Raw genomic sequence first — 27,538 nt, forward strand, 5'->3', positions numbered from 1 at the left:
GGCGGTGCTGCTGGAGGGAGAGGTCGAGTGTGTTCATATGGCGGCGCATGGCACTGAGTGTGGATCTCAGAATGCGACGGGAACAGCAGTCCGAGAAACGTTTTATGTCCCGGAGATACCTGTAATCCTGGGTGGGTTCGAAACAAGAGGGATGGAATTTCAGTTGAAATCCACGTGGGGTGAGTCGGAGACGGAGACAGTCACTGAGAAAGGAGATATGGCTGTGAAAGCGGGTTTTAGTAAACACCTTGTCAAACACCAGGAGAGAAATGGAAAGCAATGAAGGTGAGCAGGGCAGAAGAGACAGTCGGAAATCCTGTCGGAGGACAGAACCATACTTCTTCCAAGAGGGCATTTTTTTGAAGAGAGGTGGCAGTCAATCAAACACAAAGATAAAAACAAAAAGCTAAAAGCTACTGCGGATGCTGGAAATCCAAAACAAAATAAAAACAGAATTACCTGGAAAAACTCAGCAAGTCTGGCAGCATCGGCGGAGAAGAAATCAGTCAACGTTTCGAGCCCTCATGGCCCTTCAGCAGAACTGAAGCATAGTTTCAACAAGGGAGAAATATAAATTGGTTTAAGGTGGGTGGGGGGGAAGAGACACATTGAGGGTGTGGTGTGAGCAGATAATCAAAAGATGTCAGAGACAAAAGGGTCAAAGAGGTGTTGAAGGTGGTGGTCTTTGTCTGAGAAAAGTGCTAATTAAGAATGCAAGACAGGATATTCAAAGTACAGCTCTAGTGGGGGTGGGGTGGAAAGACTAAAGGTTTTAGTTTTAGATTTAAAAATAATGGAAATAGGTGGGGAAAGAAGAATCTATATAAATTATTGAAAAAAAAGGCGGGTGGGGGGGGGGAAAGAAACGGGGTGGGGATGGGGGGAGGGGGAGTTTAAGATCTAAAGTTGTTGAATTCAATATTCAGCCCAGAAGGCTGTAAAGTGCCTAGTCGGAAGATGAGGTGCTGTTCCTCCAGTTTGCGTTGGGCTTCACTGGAACAATGCAGCAAGCCAAGGACAGACATGTGGGCAAGAGAACAGGGTGGAGTGTTAAAATGGCAAGCGACAGGGAGGTTTGGGTCTTTCTTGCGGACAGACCGCAGGTGTTCCGCAAAACGGTCGCCCAGTTTGCGTTTGGTCTCTCCAATGTAGAGGAGACCGCATTGGGAGCAACGAATGCAGTAGACTAAGTTAGGGGAAATGCAAGTGAAATGCTGCTTCACCTGAAAGGAGTGTTTGGGCCCTTGGACGGTGAGGAGAGAGGAAGTGAAGGGGCAGGTGTTGCATCTTCTGCGTGGGCATGGGGAGGTGCCATAAGTGGGGGTTGAGGAGTAGGGGGTGATGGAGGAGTGGACCAGGGTGTCCCGGAGGGAACGATCCCTACGGAATGCCGTCAAGGGGGGTGAAGGGAAGATGTGTTTGGTGGTGGCATCATGCTGGAGTTGGCGGAAATGGCGGAGGATGATCCTTTGAATGCGGAGGCTGGTGGGGTGATAAGTGAGGACAAGGGGGACCCTATCATGTTTCTGGGAAGGAGGAGAAGGCGTGAGGGAGGATGCGCGGGATATGGGCCGGACACGGTTGAGGGCCCTGTCAACGAATCTACAACGAATCTAGTAAAAACATTTTGTTCCTGAGTCGTCAACTGCTGTCTTTTATTTAGTCAGACTGACATTTTGCAGGAGAAAGACACTCCTTAGGAATGTAGTTATAAAATTGTTATGGAACTCTCTTCATCAGAGCAATATCTTAGAAAGGTATTGAATACATTGAGTATTCCAACAGCCTGCAATGATTAAGACCAGTTGGGATGTTTTACTATGTTAAAGGCACTTGTGTAAATGCAAATTGTTGTGCTCTTGATGTCCCCACACCCCGCCCCACCGCCGGTGTATTTAACTAACTGATGCATTGCACTTGTTTAATTAGGGGGAAAGGCTTGGCCCGATCCGAGCACACTTCTTTCATGTCATCAAGGATTATCCAGTGAATAGTGACCTACTTGAGAGACTAGAGGTGTTCAAAGCGCTAACAGAAAACGGAAAAGACATCACCTATTTGGAAGAAGACCTGTGTATGTGTGTGATGTATTTAGGAAGCGCTTTGGCTCGGTTGCTGCAATTTTTGTTGAGCCTCAAACTCGATTGTTGTAGATTTGGATTTGAGTTCATTTTGCTAATAATCAAGTTTTGCTGACTGCAGTAATGGTGTTAAAATAATTAAGCCTTAGAGAAACATTTACGCTTTATGCCCCCACAAAATGCAGCAGCATGTGTGTTAACAACTGTGTCTGGTGCCACACACTTCAGTGACCCACCCTTTAAAAACATTTTTGTAACAGGGGTGGAAAATTTTTCATTGCTTTCTAAAAGTTTTATACAATGCTTGAAATATTGTTTTGACATGATAAGTGCTAAGAAATTATTTTGTCTGCAGACAGCTGAAGGGTGAAGTTAAGATGTGAAGTAATATGTAATTGCAAGTATTTTAAGGCTGCATATATTGACACCATCATTCCCAGCCAGAATGGAAGATAATTGGGTAATTTCCTCCATCAATCAGACCTGGAAGCATCACCGTTGGAAATAACTTAGAATGATATTACACACAATTTGTAAGATGTACCTATCCTCCACTCATTGCATTTTGCTGGAGAAATAACCCTGCTATTATTGGGAGACTTTGCTGCACTTTTGGTCATGAGTTTTGGTTACTGCGGATGTATTTATCCTCCATTTGCTGCATTTTGCGGGAGAAATTATCCTGCTATTATTGGGTGACCTTGCTGCAGTTTCAGTGGTGAGCCCTGTTTACTATAGTTTGTTGAGACTTTTTAAATAGACTGCAGTAAAATAAATTTTTTTCTGTGTCCAGCCATAAGCCACAGCCTGCCTCTCAACTCTAGCTAAAATGGTGGTGTCAATATTTACTTTGTTACTATGAAATAGCATGTATATTTGGAATTTTTTTTAGGGTGCAATGCTTTCTTTTGAAGATACTCCCGCATCCCTTCATCTTGCCCCCTTTTTGGATATTTTTGCAACACGTAGCTTTTACAGCCAAGAGGGCATGTAACCTCCTGTCAGATCATTTCTCACAATCTGATACTACTAGGAGGCAATCAAGAGCAAATCAGGGAGACTCCTCCCCTTGCTTCTTTGTGGATGTGTTCTTGCTCTCGAGTCATAAAATCCTCATGGAGGGAGACCTGGGTGCAAAAGTGAAACCCCATACAATGAGATGCATTGTCTGTGACCTCTGACAAGCTGTGCTATATTTTAATAGTATCAAATTGAGTTTTTACCATTAACCGGGTGAATCAGTGGTTGTTAAGACTTAGATACCAATGAACAGATTTATTTTTATTATTTGGTAGCTTAGCCTCTACTATCTAAGAATGAGACTTGCTTAATAGGTAATATATGATCTTATGTGTGTGTGTCTGTGTGTTTTTCTTTTTTTTTTGTTAAAGCCTCTTTTGTCCTCAAGTGGTTGGATATTGGTCTCTCAGTGGAGTTTCTGGAGGTACTAGTCAATCTGGTCAAATTCAACAGCTGCTACCTGGATCTAATTGTGGCTCAGATAGTCCAGTAAGTGAGAAGGGCTTTTCATGAAATTTGCTGTTACAGAGTATACGTGACGGTTGCAATTGTATAAACTGTTTATCAGTGCTTAAATCCTTTAAACTGTGCAAAGCTAAAGGCTGTGACAGAAAGTGTCAGTAGCCTGATGTGGGAGCTCAGCATTTTTATTATCCACTACAAGGCCTGGTTTGGCTTTCAAGGATTTAACAAAGGGCAATTGATCAGAAGTTGAAAAAATTGGCTTCAGTTCTCCCCATGTTTTCCTTATCCCTTCTATCCTTTGCCCAATTTTACTTTTATAGGAACTTAATCACAGCCCCATTAATGACCTGAAGAAGAGTCATATGGACTGGAAATGTTAACTCTGCTCCTCTCTCCGCAGATGCTGCCACACCTGAGTTTTTTGTTTTTATTTCAGATTTCCAACATCCGCAGTATTTTGCTTTCACCATTAATGTACCTTGCAGACACTGTCTGAAACTGAATGGCCTTGTGTAGGCTGTAGCTTGAGCTAGGCATGACAGTTGTCTGTTATACAAGAATTTTGGTACACTGAGGTCTGTTGTTATTGATAAATACATCAAAATATTCTATGTAGTGCAAGTCTGTTGCATTGCCGGATATACTGTTGCACTAACTCTTCCACAGTTTGTTCCTGAATGATCCGTTTGGCACCTCCTTTCAAAATTGCTGTCAAAATTCTTTGCATAATATTTAAAACCATTTTTAAAAAAAATTACAAAATCATAAAATTGACAAAACAGTGATTTTGAACTATCCTATTTTATTTTAATTTTCATGCAAGGTTCTAAGGTTTGTGCTTGTGCAATTTAATTTGCATTCAGAATGGTTTCTGTCTATCTGCAGTGATACAGCAATGTATAGTCCCTGTGTAGCAATCTGTACTCATATGCTGCTTTGTTTTCTTACAGTAAAATCTGTGTTCTTTGTAATCTGACCACAGTGCCAACAGATATAGAGGTTAGTGTCTGATATTCAGCATGCAAACACCGCTTTGTGTTACCTTGGAGGTTTTGGGTACTTGCCAGTTTTGTAGGAATACCTTAATTAATTAGAAGGTTCCCTACAACTTTGCAAAAGGAAAAACATCACCAAAAATCTGTGCGGCATACTGCGTATTATTGTTTTCCTGTAAAACCTGTTGGTAAATATAACATGGTTGTAATTGTTTTTGTTGGCAATTGAATCAGATTCCTAAACTACGCCCGTGAGCTGAGCCATTTACATTCCTGTGGCTGCTTCATATAGGCTCTGCAAGGTTTGAGTTAATGTGAGCTTGATGTTCGTTCCTGAAAGCTAATACTTCTAGAATAATTAGCAGCTTGTGTGACAAAGATGTAACCTGTGTACATATCGTAACATTTTTATATCACATTGGTAGAAATTGGAAACACTGACTGCCAAGTGAGAATGTTTAATAGGTGGGTAAAGATTTTGTATTGCTCACAAACCAGGATGTTCACCTGCTTTCGGAACGCTTAAAAACAAAATTGCTGTTCTTTTGAAGCAGATAGACTCGAGTATGACAATTTGTCAAGATTGTTACAATCCCCTTGGGGGAACCGTAAACCAAGTAACCAAATTTATCAAATGACCCGCAAATAAAGAAATTACCAACAAGATTTCATGTTTTGTAATTTTTACTTCACGAATCAGAATCAATGCAAATTAAAAAGACAAATGATACTTTTAAAAAGGTAAATTTCACTTTTAATTGTCCTCGATACAACAAAGAAGTGTCGTACACAGTCACAAGTATCCGCAACATTCCCCGCATACGTATGGCACGACGTGCAGTTCCAAAGTTCTCTAATTCGGCCTCTGGTACATGGGATCTCACTTTCTCACTCCATCGTTTTAGCCCTTGAGTAGCATTCACCGGCAACCATATTCTATCTGAGGTCCCCGGAGACAGTTGCTGCCCAAACAGCACATGCCTACAGAGCCTCCTTAGCTAGGTTCACGCCAGTCTTTATGCTAATATAGATTCCCTAGAAACTCCTTTATCCGAGCTCTTTAATAAACCCTGTGAAATGGTCTGATTGGCCTTGGCAAAACTAAAGCAGCAGCAATAAAATTGTCCAATTCTCAATCCCTGCTATAACCATGTCTTCGGCTTTCTGTCCTGTTTAACTTTATTACACGCTAACAACTCCTTGTAAATGTGTCTTTCCTGTTCTCAGCTTTGCCTGCAGCTCTCCTTTGTGTCTGCCAGTCTCTCGGATTTTGTATGTTAACTAACTTCCTTTTGGTAAACTGAAAAACAGGAAACTATAGGCCAGTTAGCCTATAATCCGTCTTGGGAAAATGTTAGAAGCTATTATTAAAGTTGTTATAGCAGGGCACTTAGAAAAATTCAAGGAATCAGGCAGAGTCAACACGGTTTTGTAAAAGGGAAATCATGTTTAATCAATTTATTGGAGTTTTTTGAAGGAGTCACATGTATTGTGGATAAAGGGGAACTGGTGGATGTACTGTACTCAGATTTCCAGAGGCATTTGATAAAGTGCCACATCAAAGGTTATTGCAGAAAATAAAAGCTCATAGTGTAGGGTAACATATTGGCATGGATAGAAAATTGGCTTGCTAACAGGAAGCTGAGAGTTGGCAATTATGGGTCTTTTCCTGGTTGGCGGGTGACAAATGGTTTGCCACAAAGATCAGTGCTGGGGTCTCAACTTTTTACAATGTATATAAAGGACTTGGATGAAGGGACCGAAAGAATGGTTGCTGACTTTTCTGACGACACAAAGATAGGTAGAAAGTAAATTGTGAAGAGGACGGAAGGAGGCTACAAAGTGACAGTTTGTGAGCGGGCAAAGATTTGGCAAATGGAGTATAATGTGGGAAAATGTGAAATTGTTCATTTTGGCAGGAAGAATAAAAATGCGTTTTATCTAAATAGTGAAAGATTGCAGAACTCTTGAGATTCAGAGGGATCTGAGCACAGCAGGTAATTAGGAAAGCTAATAGAATGTTATCATTTATCGTGAGGGCAATTGATTACAGAAGTATGGAGGTAATGCTTCAGTTGTAGGGCATTGGTGAGACCACAACTGGAGTACTGTGTACAGCATTGGTCTCTTTTTTTTTTTAACTCGTTCATGGGATGTGGGTGTCACTGGGCATTTAAGAGTCAACCATAGTGCTGTGGGCCCAGAGTCACATTTTGCAAGACTAGGTAAGGACGGCAGATTTCCTTCCCTGAAGGACATTAGTGGACCAGATAGGTTCTTGCAGTGGTATCATGGTCATCATCAGACTTTAATTCCATATTTTTATTACTGTGGTGGGATTCGAACCCCAGCCCTCAGAACATTACCCTGGGCCTCTGGAATACTAGTTAGTGACAATGCTACTATGCCACTGCCTCCCCTTATTTAAAGAAAGGTGTAAATGCGTTAGAAGCAGTTCAGAGAAGGTTTACTGGACTAAAACCAGGAATGGGCTGGTTGTCCTATGAGGAAAGGCTGGACAGGTTAGACTTGTATCCACTGGAATTTAGAATAGTCAGAGGTAACTTAATTGAAACCTTTAAGATCTTGAGGGGCCTTGACACGATGGCTGTGGAGAGGGTGTTTCCTCTTATGAGAAATTCTATAACTAGGGGTCACTGTTTTAAAAAAAGGGATCGCTCATTTAAGACAGAGATGAGGAGAAATTTTTTGAGGGTTGAGAGTCTCTGGAATTCTCTTCCTCAAAAGGCGGTGGAAGCAGAGTCTTTGAGTATTTTTAAGACAGAGCTAGGTAGATTCTTGATTAATGAGGGGGTGAAAGGTTATTGGGGTTAGGCAGGAATGTGGGGTTGGGGTTACATTCAGATCAGCCATGACCTTATTGAATGGCAGAGCAGGCTCGAGGGGCCGAGTGGCCTACTCCTAATATGTACGTATGTACGCAAGACCTGTGTTTGTTGTTCATCCCTAATTGCCCTTGAACTGATTATCTTGCCAGGCCGTTGCAGAGGACAGTTAAGAGTCAACCACATTACTGTAGGCCTGGAGTCACACGTAGACCAGACTGGGTGAGGATGGCAGATTTCCTTCCCTAAAGGACATTAGTGAACCAGATGGGTTCACCAGTACTGAGACTGGCTTTATATTCCAGATTTATTGATTGAATTGATATTCCACCAGCTGCCATGGTGGAATTTGAACCCATGTTCCCAGAGCATTAGCCCGGATCTCTGAATTACTAGTCCATTGATATTACTACTACAGTCCCCATGCTACATGTGTGTTTGTTTTAGTAAACAGCCTACAGAATTACTTGGTTGTATTATGCTTGCCCAGTCCACAATCTATTTGAAAATCCGTTGGCTAAACAACAGTGGGAAATGATAGCCTCAACTGTGAATCTTTGAACTTGAAGTTTGGCTGAAAAGTAGTAAAAACAATTTCAAGGCGTTTTGAATTTTGTAATGGTTTGAAACAAGTCTGCTCAAGGTACATGTTCCAAAGATTTGATTGTTTTATTTTTGACGAGTTCGCAAGGCATTGTTTGAAAGTATTGGGAAGTGTAAGTTGAGCACAAGTAGTGATTCTGATAGCCCTTTTATCTCGACCTTACATTTTGCTTTCTTCTTCATTCTTCATTCGTGCATATGTGTGAAGAGCTGAAAAATTATTTGCTTAGGTTGTCACTTTGCATTGGTGCTGTAGATCCTGTGACCCTATTGTTCAGGAGTGTGTTTTTAGGACCAGGAGATGTTTTGTGCTCTGAAATGGATATTTAACGCATTTTAACGTGGAAAATCTTTTCTTTCAGGTCTCCCTGCAAGTCCTGGATGCCGTTGTTTGTTATAACTCTTTGCCCTCTGAGTCTCTCCCGGGATTTATCATTACACTTTGCCGCACAGTTAATGTCAAGGAATTCTGTGAGTCCTGTTGGAAGGTATGATTTTGCACTCTTGTGACAACGCAAATGTGGATATTGGGAACGTGATTTTTGAATCACTTTTAAAATTAGATTGACTTTGCTAGGAAGCTTGCCCAGAGCCCAGCTTTACAACAGGTAAATGTTTGGTAAGTATAAGTGGTGTAACCAAAGCTTAAAATTCTTCGTTAGTAAAATTAACCGCAAGAACCCAATTTAGATGCTTGGAGCTTTGACCCATTTTAAAAATTTTATTGGAGTAACACGGCAGCAGTAAACTTTTTTTTAAGAAAGGCTCATTAATTATCCCCTCTTAGTTCAGAATTAACTGGCTGTTTTTAAAGTGGAGGAATTTAATCTGTTAGCAACCTTTGGCTGTGCAGTGGTTTATACTTATGGTTATTATGCATCAGAACCTCTTGTCTTTAGCATTGGAGGATGCTTTCTTCTTTAAAGCAACAGGTGGCTTTATAGGCAAGCACATACCTGTCGATCAAATTAGCATGTTTGTTTCCCCAAATTCTTCATATTTACAGGGTGATGTTTTGGAATTTAGTGTGATTCTGCAACCAATCTTCAGGAATTGACAAATGGCTTTAGTTGAGGTTGGAGTGAGGGGTAAGAGTTACTTGTACCGGGTGAACTTACAATTTCTCAGATGCTTGTTCCTGTTGATACTGCCATTGAACATCAAACATGTATCTCCATGAGAGATTCCCTCGTCTAATGTGAACTCTGTCCTATCATGTAAATAAAAGATTGGTAGAGAGGTTGCAAGGAAACTGGGGCCCTGTAAATAAATATATTTTAAAAAGAAAAATAATGGGTGGATGAAGTCTTTGACTAAGTATTGGTAGCTGTTGACATTTATTTGATCTGCACCCCAGTGTAATCTGCACCTCGTTGCAAGGACTTTGACCTTGAACTAAGTGTTTAATGGGATTTTCTTTTCCAGCTGATGCGCAAAGTTTTGGGAACGCATCTGGGGCACAGTGCAATTTATACAATGTGTCGCATTATGGAGGATAAGTATGGCTATATTTTTATTGTTTTAAATATTTCAGTAATTTAATATTTTTGTTAAGCTGTTTGATATAGATACTAAAATACTTGCACACGATTTTTACTTAAAACAAACCTCCTGCAAATAATAATTTTGATGTATCTAACTTTGTTATCCTGATGTTAGAGTGCATACGGATGATGCGGCTTTGTTGAGAGGTGCAGTATTCTTTGTTGGAATGGCTCTCTGGGGCGCACATCGTCTCTTTACCCTGAAGAGTACCCCAACATCTGTTTTACCCTCTTTTTATAAGGTAAAACTGGGTGATCTTTTAACCAGGAAGTAATTTATGATTCTAAACCAGGACTTTTCTTTTTGGCAGAGGCTATTTGTTTATATTGCAGACTTTATTTCTTTGAGGTTTAGTGTAAATCCTTTCTGATAACCGACATGAAAGAAACATTAATATAGGGATCCATATTCAGTTTGCCTTCTGCGTGTTAAAACATTAGCACCGTTGGAAATAAGAAAACACAGTTAAACTCGACAAGCTTATTTCTGCAAAACATTTGTCTTGCCCAAATCTGGTCATAGGCCAGTTCTGTCACCTGAAATACATCTGGTTTGTCTCTTTCGGCAAAAGTGTTATCTCAAGCATTTGCTTTTCTTTTACTTGTCCAAATTTGACTGTACGCAGTAACTCAGTCAATGCTTGACACTCAGTACTTACTCAGTATTAAACATTCAGTAATCTGCGAACAATATTAAGCCCTCATTCAGCCAGTCAATATGTTGAACACTCAGTACTTGCTAGCTGTCAATATTAAACGACCAATCAATTTCGGAGAAGCAGTCGAGTCAAAATTCAACATGTAGAAATTCGCTATCAATATTAGGCACTGTAACTGCTAAACACAAATTCACAATCAGTATTGGACACTCTTTTTAATCTATGGTCATTACTGAATACTAATCAGTGACCCACGGTTAAGGTTAGACACTTGATAATTTTCAGTCAATCTTCGAAACTCAGCCAATATTACACACTAAACTAGTCTGTATTGGGCACTCATTAACTCAGTTAATATTACTCAGTAATGCTGACAATATTAATCACTGAGTAACTCAAACAACATTGGCTAATATTTTCCCAAGTTATTGCTAATCTAGAGGCTGAGTAACATGGTCAGTAATAGATGCCCTAAATCTACCAATGTTGGACACTCAGTTATATTAGAGACTGAGTATTTTGTGTACTATTAGGCTATCTGACTGGATCATTATTAGACAGTCAGCTCACGTTGGAATTTATATAAAAATAAATCAATTGACGGACACTGTGCAAATGGTTATTTTTTTCAGGCTATGACAAGTGCCAATGCAGTAGTGTCCTATGAAATTGTCCTGTCTATCACTAGATTGATCAAAAAGTATGGAAAAGAGTTGCAGGTAGTTACCTGGGAACAACTTTTGGATATTATTGAAAGATTACTTCAGCAAATCCAGGTGAGTTTGTTGAATTTTAAAGTTTGTCTTTCATGCTGGGCTTCTAATTGCCTGCTCTCTATCCAAAGTACATATTTGGTTGCATTGCATGTAAGTAAAATTCTGTGGGGAGAAAAAAAATTTCACTTCAGACAAGTGGAGTGGATTTCAGTATAAGCTGGTAATCAGTTATTGGCTGCCGGCTGCCATGCGGTGTTCAATTTTATTCCCATTGTAAAGGTTTCTAAACAATCAACCAGTGAGATGTAATGAAATTCTGACACATTTGTGATGCTGAAGGGCATATTGGATTTGAAGTCTCACTTTACAGTGAGGTTGTGATTAATTTATTTAGAATGTCACAGCATAGAAGGAAACTATACTGCTCATCATGCCTGTACCAACACTTTAAAAGAGATATCAACAACTCCCACATTCCCTACTCTTCATAGCCTTGCATTTTTTTTCCTTTTCAAGTTTGTATTACTATTGAATCTTTTTCCACTTGCCGGCATTCGAGATCATAATTTATTTTTTTTAAAAACTCTCCCAATCTCCGTCTTTTTTGTTTCATTAATACCTGAAAAGTGGAAGCTGTAAAACTCAAGTGCTAAAATTTCATTAAGCACAGGCATTGAGTGTTGTGGTTAAATCACTGGACAAGTAATCAGTGAAGGCGAGTTCAAATCCCATCCTGGCATTTTGAGAATTTGGAATTCAGTTAAAAGAAAAAATATGGAAATAAAAAAACTTGCAACAATTTTAAAAAAACTGACCATGAAACTGCTGGATTATTGTAATTAATGTTCATCAATCTCCTGCCTGGAAGGAAACTGTCTATCCTTGTGCAGCTTGGCCTGTATGTGACTCCAGTCCCATATCAACATGATTGACTCTTAGTAACCCTCTGAGGTGGGCCCACCAACTCCAGGAAACTAGAAATGGATGCCTAGGTCCTGCGAATTGAAATGTATTTAAATGAAAAAGCACCCATCCTGTGTTGTTTGATTTTAGAGATTCACTCGCTATTGACAGTGAATGCAGGTTCTTTTGTGAAAAACCTTTCTAACTTCTAAAAGTCTTGTTATAAATACTCCGCTTTGGAATCAATTCAAATAACTTGTCTGCAAATCTCGTATCTTGATGTTGTCGTTGAATATCTCATTCATGTATCAAGTCACCTTTTCTTGTCCTAATTGTATTTTAGACACTGGATAGTCATGAGCTGTCAATTATTGTACATGAGCTGCTAACCACTATAGAGGAGTTGTATGAGCAGAATGACTATCATGGTCCTCAGGAGCGATTATTCATGCTGATTGAAAAATGTTCTGATAAAAGACCGGTAAGATTTGAAAATTGTTTTAATTTTTACTGGTGAAATCGCAGTTCATCAAGGTGAAGAATGTTAAAGCTAAAAAAGCCCAGACAGATAAACTGTTGCAAATTACGTATAAATCAGTGTGCATAAAAAAAATAGGAGCAGGAGTCAGTCCTAATGCCCCTAGACCCTGCTGTCCCCCATACGGAAAGGTCATGGGCGATCATTGTCTTTGCAACCAATGCACCCACTTTCACTGCAGCCACCTCTTTTAGAACACAAGGATGTAACCAACAGGTCCAGGGGAAATGTCAGCTTTTAGTCTCATTACTTCCTATAGTACTTTTCCTCTAGTTATATTAATTTCTTTAAGTACCTTCCTCTCATTAGCCCCTTACTTTCTCACTAGTTTTGCTATCTCTTTTGCGCCTTCTACTGTGAAGACAGATACAAAATATTTGTTTAAGGTCCCTACCAATTCCTTAATCTCCATTAGAATTTCCCCTGTCTCAGCCTCTAAGGACCATTCGCCGCTATGTTTTTGTAGGAGTAGACGTGCACTGTGTGGGTATTTGAAATAGAAGGAAAACCAAGCTGAAGCCATTATCTAGGTCCCACGGTTCAGTTGCCTGCTGATGAATGACGGAATGACTTTCTGCTCTGAATTGTTTCAATCGTGTAAGGTCAGGGATTGAACATAGTAGGTACTGGAACCAAATACTTATTTTTCTTGTGTTAAAGAGTAGATACTGGCATATGTTAATGTTTTGTATATTTTTGGCTTAAATATTTTAGGAGGTCTCTGTCCTTACGCTTGTGTCCTACCGTGCTCAGTCTATTCACCCTGCGAAACACTGCTGGATTCAGAATCTGCAGAAATTAATGGAGAAGTTTTTCAGGTAAAAAGCTACATTCATTAACTGAATTAGCCATGCCCAGTATTTATCTAGTAATAGTTTTTGTGAGACTACTTTAGTTTAATTGAGGTTAATGAGGGAAATGCTGAAAATGTATGGCATCTAAAATAGACCAGTTAACCCTGAGGATGCAACCCTTCATCATTGTAATACATCTTGAGTGATACGGTACTTTTATGTTCTGTATTGGTGTGTGGTTAACTTCTGTTTAGGTTTTGTTTCTCCTTTGCATTTCTGTGACGTTTCTTGGGGTGATGTTTTCCTACATTAATAGAAGTACATAACTGCAGCTTGTATTTGTGTGAAATGCTTAAGCGTATTAAGCACATACTTGGCCCAATGTCGTCTTATGCCTACAGGAATGAGAATCGTAGCACTATTCGCAAGAAAACCCTTGATGTCTTGTCATTTGTTTTGAGCATCAATCGACAGCTGTACGAAGTAAGTGCAAAGCCTGAAGGGTAAATGTTAGCAAGTGGCAGTAGTTTTGTATGGCAGTGTTTTAAGGTGGTGTGCCACAAAGTGGTAGATAAGTTGATACTGCTGAACTTTGCATTTAAAATTCCAATTCTGTAGGGATATGTTACCGTGGGAAATTCCGAGTGGCAGCCATGAACTTCCCTGCAGTGGGTTGAGAGCATGAAAACAATCCAGACTGTACGATGCTGCCTTCTCTTGTATCAGCGGAGCCCTGGAAATGAGTTGCCCCTTGCCCAATGACCACCATAATAATTTTCCAATAAAGTGTCTGCTTTGCTTTAATTAACCTTTAATTTAATTAATTAATTAATATCATTTAAATTTGAGAAAGGGGAACTTTGAGCTACAAATGTCATAAATTGAGTTTAAACTTGGGTATTTTCTAGAAGAATGTTTGTAAAAGAAAAATGTTGAAAATGTACAGTTTTTTTGTGATGTTACTTGATAATTCAAGGCAAGTGCTGTCCCTTTTTTTATAGGAGGAATTGATTGAAGCTATAGTGATCCCTCAGCTAGGGCACATTGCGGAGGATAAAGACCATATGGTACGGAGATTGGCCTCACAGCTACTGGTGGACTTAGCAGAAGACTGCAATACCCCTCAATTTAATAATCTCTTGGACATTATAGAAAAGGTATTGGTAAAGTGAATACTAAATAAAGATAACGTCAATACAGTGAGATTCTTTCTATTAATGAAGCCCCATTTAGTTTTAAGTTTGATTGACCGTAACGAAGATTGAGCTACGTATCCCCTGCCACTGCTTTGAAATTTTAAAATTGTTTCTAAAATAAAATTGTGCACGGTGCAGGCCTGTTATATGGTGTTTCATTTATTTACCACTCAATATTTGTGTGTATCACAAGAATTTGTTCTATCGACATTGCATCTCTTGAAGTGCAATTAAATTTGACAACGTAGCTTTGATCAGTTATATTAAAACCAAATCATCAAGCATGTGTTGATAAACTTGGGGGGAAATTGTAACCTTTTCAGGTTTTTAAATTTGTTTTTAATGTTGTATAATTTTTTTGTGTGTGTCTCTATTTATTAAAATGCGTCTCCTTTTTTTAAAGGTTGTGAATCGACCACTCATTGATCCACCTGTTGTGGAAGCTGTGGAAAGTGACTTTTTGTGTGAATCTGCGCTGGAGGATGTAAAGACAGCTGTCTTGGGTCTTCTAGAGATTCTGCAGGTTGAACATAAATCTTCTGCCTAATTCCATTGGAGCTTGTTTTTTTTTTTGAAATGTGCAGTTTTATCATCTGCCAGCTTCAAAGTTAAGTTAATAGGCAAATATATTACATAGATCGCCATTTTAAAATGGCAATATACCCTTGGTGATGACTAATCAATGAAGTAGGAAACTGATGGGGGTTAAAATTTCTCTTCAGTGTTCGTGGCACACGCTGGAAATATGCATCACAAGATTGCACGTCAACCCAGGCTGTGCAATTTTTCGAGCAGAATTTGTTTATACACTTAATAGTCTGATATCCTAATTAAGCTTCACTATACTGTTCCACTTCATTTAACTTTCTAACTTAGTACAAAAGTTTAAACTTTAAATGTTTGCTTTCAACTAGAGATGAAATGCATCATGTTGAGCAATGCTGTTAGTAGGGCTTTCACAACCAGCAGGTGGCACCTCCCTCATAGGTTATGAGCTCTTCATTACAAATTAATTGGCTTTCTCGTTTCTATATCCTCTGAAACTATGGTCATTATAAATTCAGTGATACAGTCAATACAGCAAATATCTTTGTTTTTAGTGGGGTGAACGATGCATTCTCTTTGCATTGAACTCTGAGAGAAATTTAAAACACTGGCCATGCCATATTCCAAAAAACCTGCTATCACAAAGAAGTGGTCATTGGACTCCTCATTTATGCAAGTTGTGAAGCAAAGCTGCTTCATGCAGATGGGAAACAGATGATTATTTGAAATATAACCCCACCCCCACCCCCTTGAAGCTATTCTGCATTCCAGAAATTAAAAGCGTGGGCTGGACTGGGGACAATTAAGTGGGGTAATCATAAGTAGTGTTTTACTAAGGCACAATATACTAAATATTTTCTACAGCAGATCCATCTTTGATGCATCAGACAGCAAAATCTGGTAGTTTTAAATTGTATTCCGCACAGCAAGCAATTCCAATGATTTGCTTGAAGAGAGCCAAGGTGGAGGGAGTCAGTAATGGAGTTGATGAGCACTAGAATTATTAAAGTGTGATTGTTTATTGTTTTCAAATGCTCTTATTAAATTGAATTTATTATGGGAGGGACGGGGTGAAGAGTTGTGTTTTAGTTCTTATCTAGGAAGGATGTAGTGGGGATTTGAGGAATTGCCATATTCATAGATTATATACAGAATCCTCTAGCTTGTCACAACTGTGCTTCTTAATTCATATTTCTTCAGTGTGTTTTTTCATTCCCCACCTCAGCCACCTTTGTGGTATCTGTGTAAGTAGAAAATGTTGTCCCTGTTGACAAGCTCAAGCTCTCCTTCCAGAGTATACTTGCAGCTATCAAAGAGAGGGCATGTTCATCTTATCAGTCCGGGCTGGATTCAAACTCTTATCCTTGAAGTGAATAAATACCGTGCTGAGTAACTGGCCCTCTTCCTTACCTACTGTCCAGATTGAAATATTATATGTAACTGCCTAAACCCATGGGGAGCAAAGAAAGAGCTTGTTTTTATATAATGCCTTTCGTGACTTTTGGACATCCCAAACTGGTTTACAGCCAATGAAATACTTTAGAAATGTAGTCACTGTTGTAATGTAGAAAACATAGCAACCATTTTGTACCCTGAAAGTGTCTCAAACAGCAATAAGGTAAATGATCATATCATCTGTTTTTGTCCATTGGTTGGGTGATGCATGTTGGTCAGGATATTGGGGAAAACCTACATATCCCTCTTCCAACAGTGGAATTTGTTGCTTCTCCCTAGCAGGGCAGGCATTAAACATCTCACCTGATAGTTGGCACCTTTGACAGTGCAGGACTCCCACAGTGCAGTACGACAGTACATTTACAATATAAATTAACTTTGACAGTTCATAATGAAAATGTTAACACATTTTTCTTGCCAGACCAAATTATACAGTTTACCTGCCAGTCACGCAAGTCGGGTTTATGAGCTTTTGATAAGTCACATACAGTCCCACTACCAGCAAACGTACACATCTTCCATCGCAAGCAGTATACGCCTAAAGGTAGGTGGGACCAGAGAATTCATCTCACTATTATAGAACCAACTTGCAGTTCCAACTATAACCCATGGTATACTCAATTTTATATGTTGGTTAAAAATATGAATTATCTTCGTATTGAGTTTCTAACTAAATTTTGTAAATTAACTTAGAAGAGAATTTCTGTCTTCAAACTTATTTTGTTATGTAAACCTGCTCAGTATTTCAGTAAAGTGTGGTGTTCCAAGACTCTTGGTTATAATATTATGGTGGCAAAAGACTGAAATGTCCATAGCAACAACCGGAGTTGGATATTGCTGTTTATTAGATATTTATTAGACAAAATTTAGCAAGCTGTGTTTGATTCTGTGAATGCATCTGTCTTGGAGATTTTCTGAAGAGAAGTGACATTATAAACAAAGCTGTGTGTAATCTGAGATACTTATAAATGATTCCATTTTAATCTGGTCTTCCAGCTAATGTCCACAGTATACTGAAGTTGGCATAACTAGCGTATGTACCTTGTGTTCAGTTCTAAAAGTGGCCATTACGATTGGTGCATTGCTTAGTGAAGAGCTTGTTTCCAACTTTGAGTCTGCTCCTTGAACATTGTAGTGTTCTTCTCCCTCCTCTCTTCAAAAGGATAAAATCATGCAATTCCCATGGAACACAGCTGAGTACAGTGACAGTGCAGTTCACAACTTTTTAAAAACAGTTGCTAATATACCCGTCATTTAGGATTGAAGCCTTGAATTTGATTATCTCAAAGTAAATTCATTAAGTGAGCTGAAATTCATTTTTTTATAGACCATAACTGTTTGAGTTAGAGATCTGAAATTGGGGTTGAAAAACAATGCACATCCTGGAAAGTGTCTACATCTTCTAACTATAGCTTTGCATCCAGTAAGTATATTATGTTTTTGGGGGAAAGTTGAATAATTCGCTTAAAATCTAGAGCAAGGGCCCACCATTTTCAGTGTCATAGAAAAGCCAGCCCCACAGAATAACAATGAACATAGAGCAGTAATTGTTATGGTAACTAACACCCAGTTATTTTCGCAGGTATTCAATTTCTTTCTGCATCTTCGAGTTGACTCTCTCTTTCGCATTGGAGTGCCAAATAAGGACAGGATTGTGAGATTCAGCCCATATTGTCTCTGTGGAAGCAGGTAGACGCTTTTTGCTCTCTTTTCTCCTTCATTCAATCCATCCTTTCAGGGTTTGTGGCATGGACATCAGAATGTAGGGCTGGATTTTGTGTGCCCTTGCTGAGTGTGTTTTTGGCAGGGGGCACATAAAATATGTCGGCCCACCCCCGAGCTGACTCCCATAGTACGCTAGGTGGGCTTGCCATATGCAAATAAATAATTAAAGATCAATTAAGCTTGTTGACGAGCCTGTCTTCCTGAATGCTACGCTGCTTATGGCAAAATACAGCAGGAATGGGCAGGCCGTTTTTTAAGGTCAAGATGAAAAGGGGCAGGAACGAAGGGGAGGCGCCTCATTCAGGAGTGTCGGCTGATGGAGGCACCCCTCAAGATGTCACCCTCCCCCTCCCCCACTCTTTTCCACACTATCTACCCTCCAAAACCTGGTCCCCTAACCCCTCCCTCGGATCCCTCCCTTTCCGGGGTTTCCATGATCATCCTCGATCTCTTTCCTGTAGTCCCCACAGTGCCCGCTACTGAGCTCTGGCTGGAGGCATTAGGGACGGAAGTCCCACACTCAACCAGTTAAGCCCGTCCGTAGCATGTTACAGATGTGGGGTGGGCTGATTCCGGTCATGCCAACTTCTGGCTGAATTCCCTTACCCTTGGACTGTAAAATACAGCCCATAAGGACAGGCGTAGACTATTCAACTCTTCGAGCCTGTTGCACAATTCTGTTAGATTGTGGTCGATTTCTACCTTAACGCTGTGTAGTTGGTTTTGCCTCATGCTTCTATCTAACAAAAATCTATTGATCTTGGTCTTAAGTTTCAATTGATCCAGCATCTGCAGCCTTTTGGGGAAATAAAGTTCCAGGTTCTGTGGGCAGCCCCAGGTCACGTGACATAGGATATGAACATTTCACTGAATTAATTGGATTAATCTTTGCCTGTGCTAGACACTGGAGATAAAATTTCACGTTTGTGCCTTCACTGCTTGAACTTGGCTCTTAACCTGAGAGTTGACATGAATGTAACTTTCTAGACATTTGAGATTAATACCTCCAGATACTTGTAATGAGCAAGGAACCTGGGTGTACCTTGACATGGCCACTGGACTTGATCAAGCAGTCTTCTAGCATGTGGGAACTGTACTTCATTTCTTTTAAAATTTCCAACATTTGCTTTTGTGGTAAATTTTGTTGCAGTGAGTCTGAGAAGAGAAGCTCTGAGAAGAAAGTACAAGGTACGGTTTCTCCACCAGCGGGAAGCCCTGCAGCAGCTCAGAGTGCCACCGTACGCATGGGTTATTTACCTTTCTCGCTCGCTTTTGGCGCACTTCTCCAGTGTCTCGAACATGTAAGTAAAAAGGCTACATGCCAAATCATGAATATGTGAAATGGAAAAAAGACCTTTTTGTGTCCTGCATCAGACTAGCTCCTTCTACAGACCATGTACAATTGCTGTGATCAAAGACTCTACCTAATTTTTCCTGAGCAGGTGTTTGCCAAAGTCTCTCTCTTTTTCCTCCTCCTTCCACTCTTCCAAATGATAAACTGAGTGAAATCTATCCAGTGTTCATCTGAGAGCTTTCATTCCATGTTGCAACATTTCCATGCTGCTTGTAACCATTGTTTCCCACAGAATATACAGCCGCTTTTTAAATTTGCTCACTCTTTTAGACCTCAATCCTGAACCCAAGTAGAGAATTATTTGCCTCTTTTTCAAAGCTCTTAATTGAGATGAGCTGCCTAGGCTGGGATGCTATGATACAGCAACAACTTATATTTATATAGTGTCTTTAATTTTTTAAAAATACATTCACGGGCTGTGGGCTTTGCTGGCTCGGCCAGCGTTTATTGCCCATCCCTTGTTGCCCTTGAGAAGGTGGTGGTGAGCTGCCTTCTTGAACTGCTGCAGTCCATGTGGTACACCTACAGTGCTGTTAGGAAGGGAATTCCAGGATTTTGACCCAGCGACAGTGAAGGAACGGCGATATATTTCCAAGTCAGGATGGTGGGTGACTTGGAGGGGAACCTCCAGGTGGTGGTGTTCCCATCCGTCTGCTGCCCTTGTCCTTCTATGTGGTAGTGGTCGTGGGCTTGGAAGGTGCTGTCTAAAGAGCCTTGGTGAATTCCTGCAGTACATCTTGTAGATGGTACACACCGCTGCTACTGTGCATCGGTGGTGGAGGGAGTGAATGTTTGTGGATGTGGTGCCAATCAAGTGGGCTGCTTTGTCCTGGATGATGTCCAGCTTCTTGAGTGTTGTGGGAGTGGAACTCATCCAGGCAAGTGGGGAGTATTCCACCACACCTGACTTGTGCCTTGTAGATGGTGAACAGGCTTTCGGGAGTCAGGAGGTGAGTTACTTGTCACACAATTCCTAGCCTCTGACCTGCTGTTGTAGCCACAGTATTTAATGGCTAGACCAGTTCAGTTTCTGGTCAGTGGTAACCCCCAGGATGTTGACAGTGGGGGATTCAGTGATGGTAATGCCATTGAACATCAAGGGACAATGGTTGGATTTTCTCTTGCTGGAGATGGTCATTGCCTGGCACTTGTATGGCGCGAATGTTACTTGCCACTTGTCAGCCCAAGCCTGGATATTGTCCAGGTCTTGCTGCATTTGGACATGGACTGCTTCAGTATCTGAGGAGTCGCAAATGGTGCTGAACATTATGCAATCATCAGCAAACACCCCCACTTCTGACCTTATGATGGAAGGAAGGTCATTGATGAAGCAGCCCAGACAGTTGAGCCTAGGACACTACCCTGAGGAATGTAATGAAAAATATAATGATAAGTCTCAAGGTGCTTCACAAGAGCATCATAAAACAAAGTATGACACTAAGCCATGTAAGGAGATATTAGGTCAGATGACCAAAAGCTTGCTCAAAGTGGTAGGTTTTAAGGAATGTCTTCAAGGAGGAAAGTGAGATGGAGAGGGATAGCATGGGTATTTCAGAGCATAGTGTCTAGGCAGCTGAAGTCATGGGCACCAACAGTGGAGCAATTAAAATCGGGGATACTCGAGGTATGAATTAGATGTAGGTACACTGTGGGCGAACCACACCACAGGGGACTGCAGTGGTTCAAGAAGGCAGCTCACCACCACTTTCTCAAGGGCAACTAGGGATGGGCAATAAATGCTGGACCAGCCAGCGAAGCCCACATCCCATGAATGAATTTTTTATTTTTAAATGAGCGCAAATATCTTGGAGGTTTGTGGGGCTGGAGGAGATTACAGATATAGAAAGGGGATGAGGCCATGGAGGAATTTTAAAACGAGGATGAGAAATTTAAAATCAAAATGCTGCTTGACTGGGAGCCAGTGCGGGTCAGTGAGCAAAGGAGCAATCGGGGAAACAGGACCTGCTGTGAGTTAAGTCACAGGCAGCAGAGTTTGGATGACTTCAAGTTTACACAGGGTTGAATGAGGAAGACCAGTCAAGAGCGTGTTGAAATAGTAGAGCCCCCAGGTAACAAAAGCCTGAATGAGGGTTTCAGCAGTAGATGAGCTGAAACCGACAAAGCCGGGCAATGTTATGGAGGTGGAAATAGTCGGTCTTGGTGATGGCATGAACGTGGAGTTGGAAATGTGATCAGAGAATGAAACCGGACTGACCAACCAGCATCGACCGCGGCACCAGAAACGACAATGGCAAACTCAGCCCTGCCGACCCTGCAAAGTCCTCATACGAACATCTGGGGGCTAGTGCCAAAATTGGGAGACCTGTCTCACAGACTAGTCAAGCAACAGCCTGACCTCGTTATCCTCATAGAAGCATATCTTACAGATAATGTCCCAGACACCACCACTACACCTGGGTGTGTCCTATCCCATCGGCAGGACAGACCCAGCAGAGGTGACGGCACAGTGATATACAAGTCGGGAGGGATTGCCCTGTCCTCAAGCCTCATGGCACCAGGTCAAACATGGACAAGGAAACCTCCTGCTGATTTACCACGTACCGCCCTCCCTCAGCTGATGAATCAGTGCTCCTCCATGTTGAGCACCACTTGGAGGAAACACTGAGGGTGGCAAGGGCGCAGACTGTATTCTGGTAGGAGACTTCAATGTCCATCACCAAGAGTGGCTCAGTAGCATCACTACTGACTGAGCTAGCTGAGTCCTAAATGACATAGCTGCTAGATTAGGTTTGCAGCAGGTGGCGAGGGAACCAACAAGAGGGAAAAACACTTGACCTCATCCTCACCAGCCTGCCTGCCGCAGATGCATCGGTGCATGACAGTATCGGCAGGAGTGATCACCGCATTTTCATTGTGGAGACAAAGTCCTGTCTTCACATTGAGGACACCCTCCATGGTGTGTGGCACTACCACCGTGCTAAATGGGATAGATTTCGAACAGATCTAGCAACCCAAGACTGGGCAACCATGGGGTGCTGTGGGCCATCAGCAGCAGCAGAATTGTACTCAAACACAATCTGTACCCTCATGGCCTGGCATATCCTCCATTCTACGGCTACCATCAAGCCAGGGGATCAACACTGGTTCAATGAAGAGTGCAGGAGGGCATGCCAGGAGCAGCACCAGGCATACCTAAAAATGAGGTGACAACCTGGTGAAGCTATAACACAGGACTACTTGCGTGCCAAACCACATCAGCAGCAAGCAATACAGAGCTAAGCGATCCCACAACCAACGGATTAGATTTAAGCTCTGCAGTCCTGCCGCATCCAGTTGTGAATGGTGGTGGACAATTAAGCAACTCACTGGAGGAGGATGCTCCACAAATATCCCCATCGTCAGTGGTGGGGGAACCCAGCACATCAGTGCAAAAGATAAGGCTGAAGCATTTGCTACAATCTTCAGCCAGAAGTGCCTTCTCCAGAGGCCCTCAGCATCACAGATACTAGTCTTCAGCCAATTCAATTCATTCCATGTGATATCAAGAAATGGCTGAAGGCACTGGATTCTGCAAAGGCTGTGGGCCCTGACAATATTCCAGCAATGGTACTGAAGACTTGTGCGCTCCTAGCCAAGCCGCTCCAGTACAGCTACAACACTGGCACCTACCCGGCTATGTGGAAAATTGCCCAGGTATGTCCAGTACACAAAAAGCAGGACAAATCCAACCCGGCCAATTACCGCCCCATTAATCTACTCTTGATAATCAGTAAAGTAATGGAAGGGGTCATCCACAGTGCTATCAAGTGGCAATTGCTTAGCAATAACCTGCTCACTGATGCTCAGTTTGGGTTGTGCCAGGGCCACTCAGCTCCTGACCTCATTACAGCCTTTGTTCAAACATGGACAAAAGAGCTGAACTCCCGAGGTGAGGTGAGAGTGACTGCCCCGACATCAAGGCTGCATTTGACTGAGTGTGGCATCAAGGACCCCAGCAGAATTAGAGTCAATGGAAATCAGGGGGGGAGCTCTCCATTGGTTGGAGCCATACCTAGTACAAAAGAAGATGGTTGTGGTTGTTGGAGGCTAGTCACCTCAGCTCCAGGACATCACTGCAGGAGTTCTCAGGAAATTGTCCTCGGCGCAACCACCTTCAGCTGCTTCATCAATTACCTCCCATCATAAGGTCAGAAGTGGGGATGTTTGCTGATGATTTCACAATGTTCACCATTCGCGACTCCTCAGATACTGAAGCAAGCCCTGGACAAATTCCAGGCTTGTGCTGACAAGTGGCAAGTAAGATTCGTGCCACACAAGTGCCAGGCAATGACCATCTCCAACAAGAGAGAATCTAACCATCGCCCCTTGATGTTCAAAGGCATTACCAACACTGAACCCCCCACTATCAATATCCTGGGGGTTACCATTGATCAGAAACTGAACTGGACTAGCCATATAAATACTGTGGCCACAAGAGCAGGTCAGAAGCTAGGATTCCTGTGGCGAGGAACTCGCCTCCTGACTCCCCAAAGCCTGTCTACTATCTACAAGACACGTCACGAGTGTGATGGAATACTTTCCACTTGCCTGGATGAATACAGCTCCCACATCACTCAAGAAGCTGGACACCTTCCAGGACAAAGCAGCCCGCTTGATTGGCACCACATCCACAAATATTCACTCCCTCCACCACCGCGCACAGTGGCAGCAGTGTGTATCACCTACGAGATGCAGGAATTCATCAAGGCTCCTTCGACAGCACCTTCCAAACCCACGACCACTATCATCTAGAAGGACAAGGGTAGCAGATGGGAACACCACCGCCTGGAAGTTCCCCTCCAAGTCACCCACCATCCTGACTTGGAAATATATCGCCGTTCCTTCACTGTTGCTGGGTCAAATTCCTGGAACTCCCTAACAGCACTGTGGGTATATCTACAACCATATGGACTGCAGCAGTTCAAGAAGGCAGTTCACCACCACCTTCTCAAGGGCAACAAGGGATGGGCAATAAGTGCTGGGCCAGCCAGCGAAGCCCACATCCTGTGAATGAATAAAAAAAAAATGTGACACCAAGATTGCGAGCATACTGTCTTAATCTCTGACTGCTACCAGGGAGAGGGATGGAGTTCGTAGCTTGGAAATGGAGTTTGGAGCAGGAACCAAATACAGTGGCATCAGTCTTCCCTATTTTTAATTGGAGGAGATTTCTGCTCATTCAGTACTGAATGTTGGATAAGCATTCTGATAATGTAGCAACAGTGGAGGAGTCGAGGGAGGTGGTGGTGAGGTAGAGCTGGGTGTCACCAGTGTACATGTGAAAACTAACACTGCAAACCTGCTGCAGTTCTCCATTTATAATCCAAGCTAAACCAGATGATGCTTCATCTACTCCTCTTGATGAAATAGTCTTCAATGTAGGTGAATTTGTGGCAACTGGATTTACAATGGAACTTGGTTTCATTAGCATTTCCGAATTTTAGAAAAAAATTCTCATCTATTGTAGTAGATATACATATTTGATGCTTTTGTTAGGAACTAGAGTTAGTTTTAAGTAAGTTATGTGTATTTGTGTATGTTAGGAATAAGCTATAGCTTTAAATTTAAGTTTTAGCTTTAAGTTGAAGTTTAATTTATATTTTTTTTATTTGAGAGTTAAAAGGGTTGAACTTGGGCTAGTTTAATTTAGAGTTTTTCACCGTAAGATAGAGACTGCAAGTCTGAATCTTTGTTTATATACCTGAATTTTAATGAGGTTTTATGATGCTTGAAGTGGTGTAAGGAAGGTAAAACAAAGCTGAGAAAACCTGGGCTGTTGCCTAGCAACAGGAGGCCCACACAGAGACAGAGAAACAGAAAAGCAGTCTGAGTTCAGTTGGTGATTATGCTGTAAGGAGAAAGGAGCAGTTTAAGTCTCTCCAGCTGGCCATGCTAGCAGATTACTGAGGAAAATAGGCCTGAGAGTCTTAGATGAGTTGCTCTAAAGTTAAAGTAACAGTGAATGTTGAGTGAGATCTGGATCTCAAGGGAGATACCAAGTTGTCAGGAGTCTACTGAGAGCGGGAACCGCATGGAGCAGGTCCTAAAGGAAAAGGAAAAAGGTCCCAATAAGTCATTTAAGGTAAAGGACAAGGACAGGAATCTAGAACAAGATCCTGTTCTGTAAGTTAAAGTAAAGAGCAGAGGAAAAAACTCCAAATTAAAGAGAGAAAACTGTGGGAAGCAGAATCAAGGCAAAGAGGGCTTGCGTGAAGCCAGAAGATCCAAGGAGACAGCAAAAGCTTGGTGACTCCTTTCTATGGGCCTGTGAAGCAATGATGTTCTGTTGACATGGCTGAGCACCTGAGAGAGGGTGCATGGAAGGTGAAGCTTGAATGCACGTGTGGCGATTCAGGGGAAGGGAACATCAGAAGTAGTTGAAACCCTGGAGGTGGATCCTTGTGTAAGATGGCCAAGTGAAAGCATTGTTTGGGAGAAGATTCCAAAACGAGTCCTTCGAGCGTTGAGATTGGAAACCATCAGGAGAAAGACGGAGATAAAAACAAAAAGCTAAAAGCTACTGCGGATGCTGGAAATCCAAAACAAAAACAGAATTACCTGGAAAAACTCAGCAAGTCTGGCAGCATCGGCGGAGAAGAAATCAATTAACGTTTCGAGCCTTCATGGCCCTTCGGCAGAACTGGAGCATAGATTAGAAGAAGGGAGAAATATAAATTGGTTTAAGGTGGGTGGGGGGGGGGTGGGTGGAAAGGGGGGGAAGAGACACATTGAGGGTATGGTGTGATGATTGTGGAGATGAGCAGATAATCAAAAGATGTCACAGACAAAAGGGTCAAAGAGGTGTTGAAGGTGGTGGTCTTTGTCTGAGAAAAGTGCTAATTAAGAATGGAAGACAGGATATTCAAAGTACAGCTCTAGTGGGGGTGGGGTGGAAAGACTAAAGGTTTTAGTTTTAGATTTAAAAATAATGGAAATAGGTGGGGAAAGAAGAATCTATATAAATTATTGAAAAAAAAGCGGGGGGGGGCGGGGGGGAAGAAACGGGGTGGAGATGGGGGGAGGGGGAGTTTAAGATCTAAAGTTGTTGAATTCAATATTCAGCCCAGAGGGCTGTAAAGTGCCTAGTCGGAAGATGAGGTGCTGTTCCTCCAGTTCCACCACCAAACACATCTTCCCTTCACCCCCCTTGACGGCATTCCGTAGGGATCGTTCCCTCCGGGACACCCTGGTCCACTCCTCCATCACCCCCTACTCCTCAACCCCCACTTATGGCACCTCCCCATGCCCATGCAGAAGATGCAACACCTGCCCCTTCACTTCCTCTCTCCTCACAGTCCAAGGGCCCAAACACTCCTTTCAAGTGAAGCAGCATTTCACTTGCATTTCCCCTAACTTAGTCTACTGCATTCGTTGCTCCCAATGCGGTCTCCTCTACATTGGAGAGACCAAACGCAAACTGGGCGACCGTTTTGCGGAACACCTGCGGTCTGTCCGCAAGAAAGACCCAAACGTCCCTGTCGCTTGCCATTTTAACACTCCACCCTGTTCTCTTGCCAACATGTCTGTCCTTGGCTTGCTGCATTGTTCCAGTGAAGCCCAACGCAAACTGGAGGAACAGCACCTCATCTTCCGACTAGGCACTTTACAGCCCTCTGGGCTGAATATTGAATTCAACAACTTTAGATCTTAAACTCCCCCTCCCCCCATCTCCACCCCGTTTCTTCCCCCCCGCACCCCCCTGCTTTTTTTTCAATAATTTATATAGATTCTTCTTTCCCCACCTATTTCCATTATTTTTAAATCTAAAACTAAAACCTTTAGTCTTTCCACCCCACCCCCACTAGAGCTGTACTTTGAATATCCTGTCTTCCATTCTTAATTAGCACTTTTCTCAGACAAAGACCACCACCTTCAACACCTCTTTGACCCTTTTGTCTGTGACATCTTTTGATTATCTGCTCATCTCCACAATCATCACACCACACCCTCAATGTGTCTCTTCCCCCACTTCCCCCCCCCCCCCCACCTTAAACCAATTTATATTTCTCCCTTCTTCTAATCTATGCTCCAGTTCTGCCGAAGGGCCATGAAGGCTCGAAACGTTAACTGATTTCTTCTCCGCCGATGCTGCCAGACT

The 27,538-nt window shown here is 41.9% G+C and overlaps 1 protein-coding gene across 7 annotated transcripts in view; it reads left to right on the forward strand.

Moving 5' to 3' along the window:
- The window catches only part of tsc2 (TSC complex subunit 2), a 120,718-nt gene that overhangs the window by 47,668 nt on the left and 45,512 nt on the right, over positions 1–27,538 (forward strand). For all 7 annotated transcript variants that reach the window (XM_078558922.1, XM_078558927.1, XM_078558921.1 and 4 more), the window contains exons 5-19: positions 1,930–2,074; positions 3,473–3,590; positions 4,517–4,565; positions 8,373–8,498; positions 9,436–9,509; positions 9,670–9,796; positions 10,846–10,989; positions 12,176–12,313; positions 13,085–13,188; positions 13,566–13,647; positions 14,166–14,321; positions 14,764–14,883; positions 16,783–16,905; positions 17,944–18,050; positions 19,237–19,387. In XM_078558922.1, coding sequence (XP_078415048.1) covers positions 1,930–2,074; positions 3,473–3,590; positions 4,517–4,565; positions 8,373–8,498; positions 9,436–9,509; positions 9,670–9,796; positions 10,846–10,989; positions 12,176–12,313; positions 13,085–13,188; positions 13,566–13,647; positions 14,166–14,321; positions 14,764–14,883; positions 16,783–16,905; positions 17,944–18,050; positions 19,237–19,387 — 1,764 coding nt within the window. The remainder of the gene's footprint in view (positions 1–1,929; positions 2,075–3,472; positions 3,591–4,516; positions 4,566–8,372; positions 8,499–9,435; positions 9,510–9,669; positions 9,797–10,845; positions 10,990–12,175; positions 12,314–13,084; positions 13,189–13,565; positions 13,648–14,165; positions 14,322–14,763; positions 14,884–16,782; positions 16,906–17,943; positions 18,051–19,236; positions 19,388–27,538) is intronic.

This window comes from Cetorhinus maximus, chromosome 15 (genome assembly GCF_964194155.1).
Source record: "Cetorhinus maximus chromosome 15, sCetMax3.hap1.1, whole genome shotgun sequence".
In the NCBI taxonomy this organism is placed as follows: domain Eukaryota; kingdom Metazoa; phylum Chordata; class Chondrichthyes; order Lamniformes; family Cetorhinidae; genus Cetorhinus; species Cetorhinus maximus.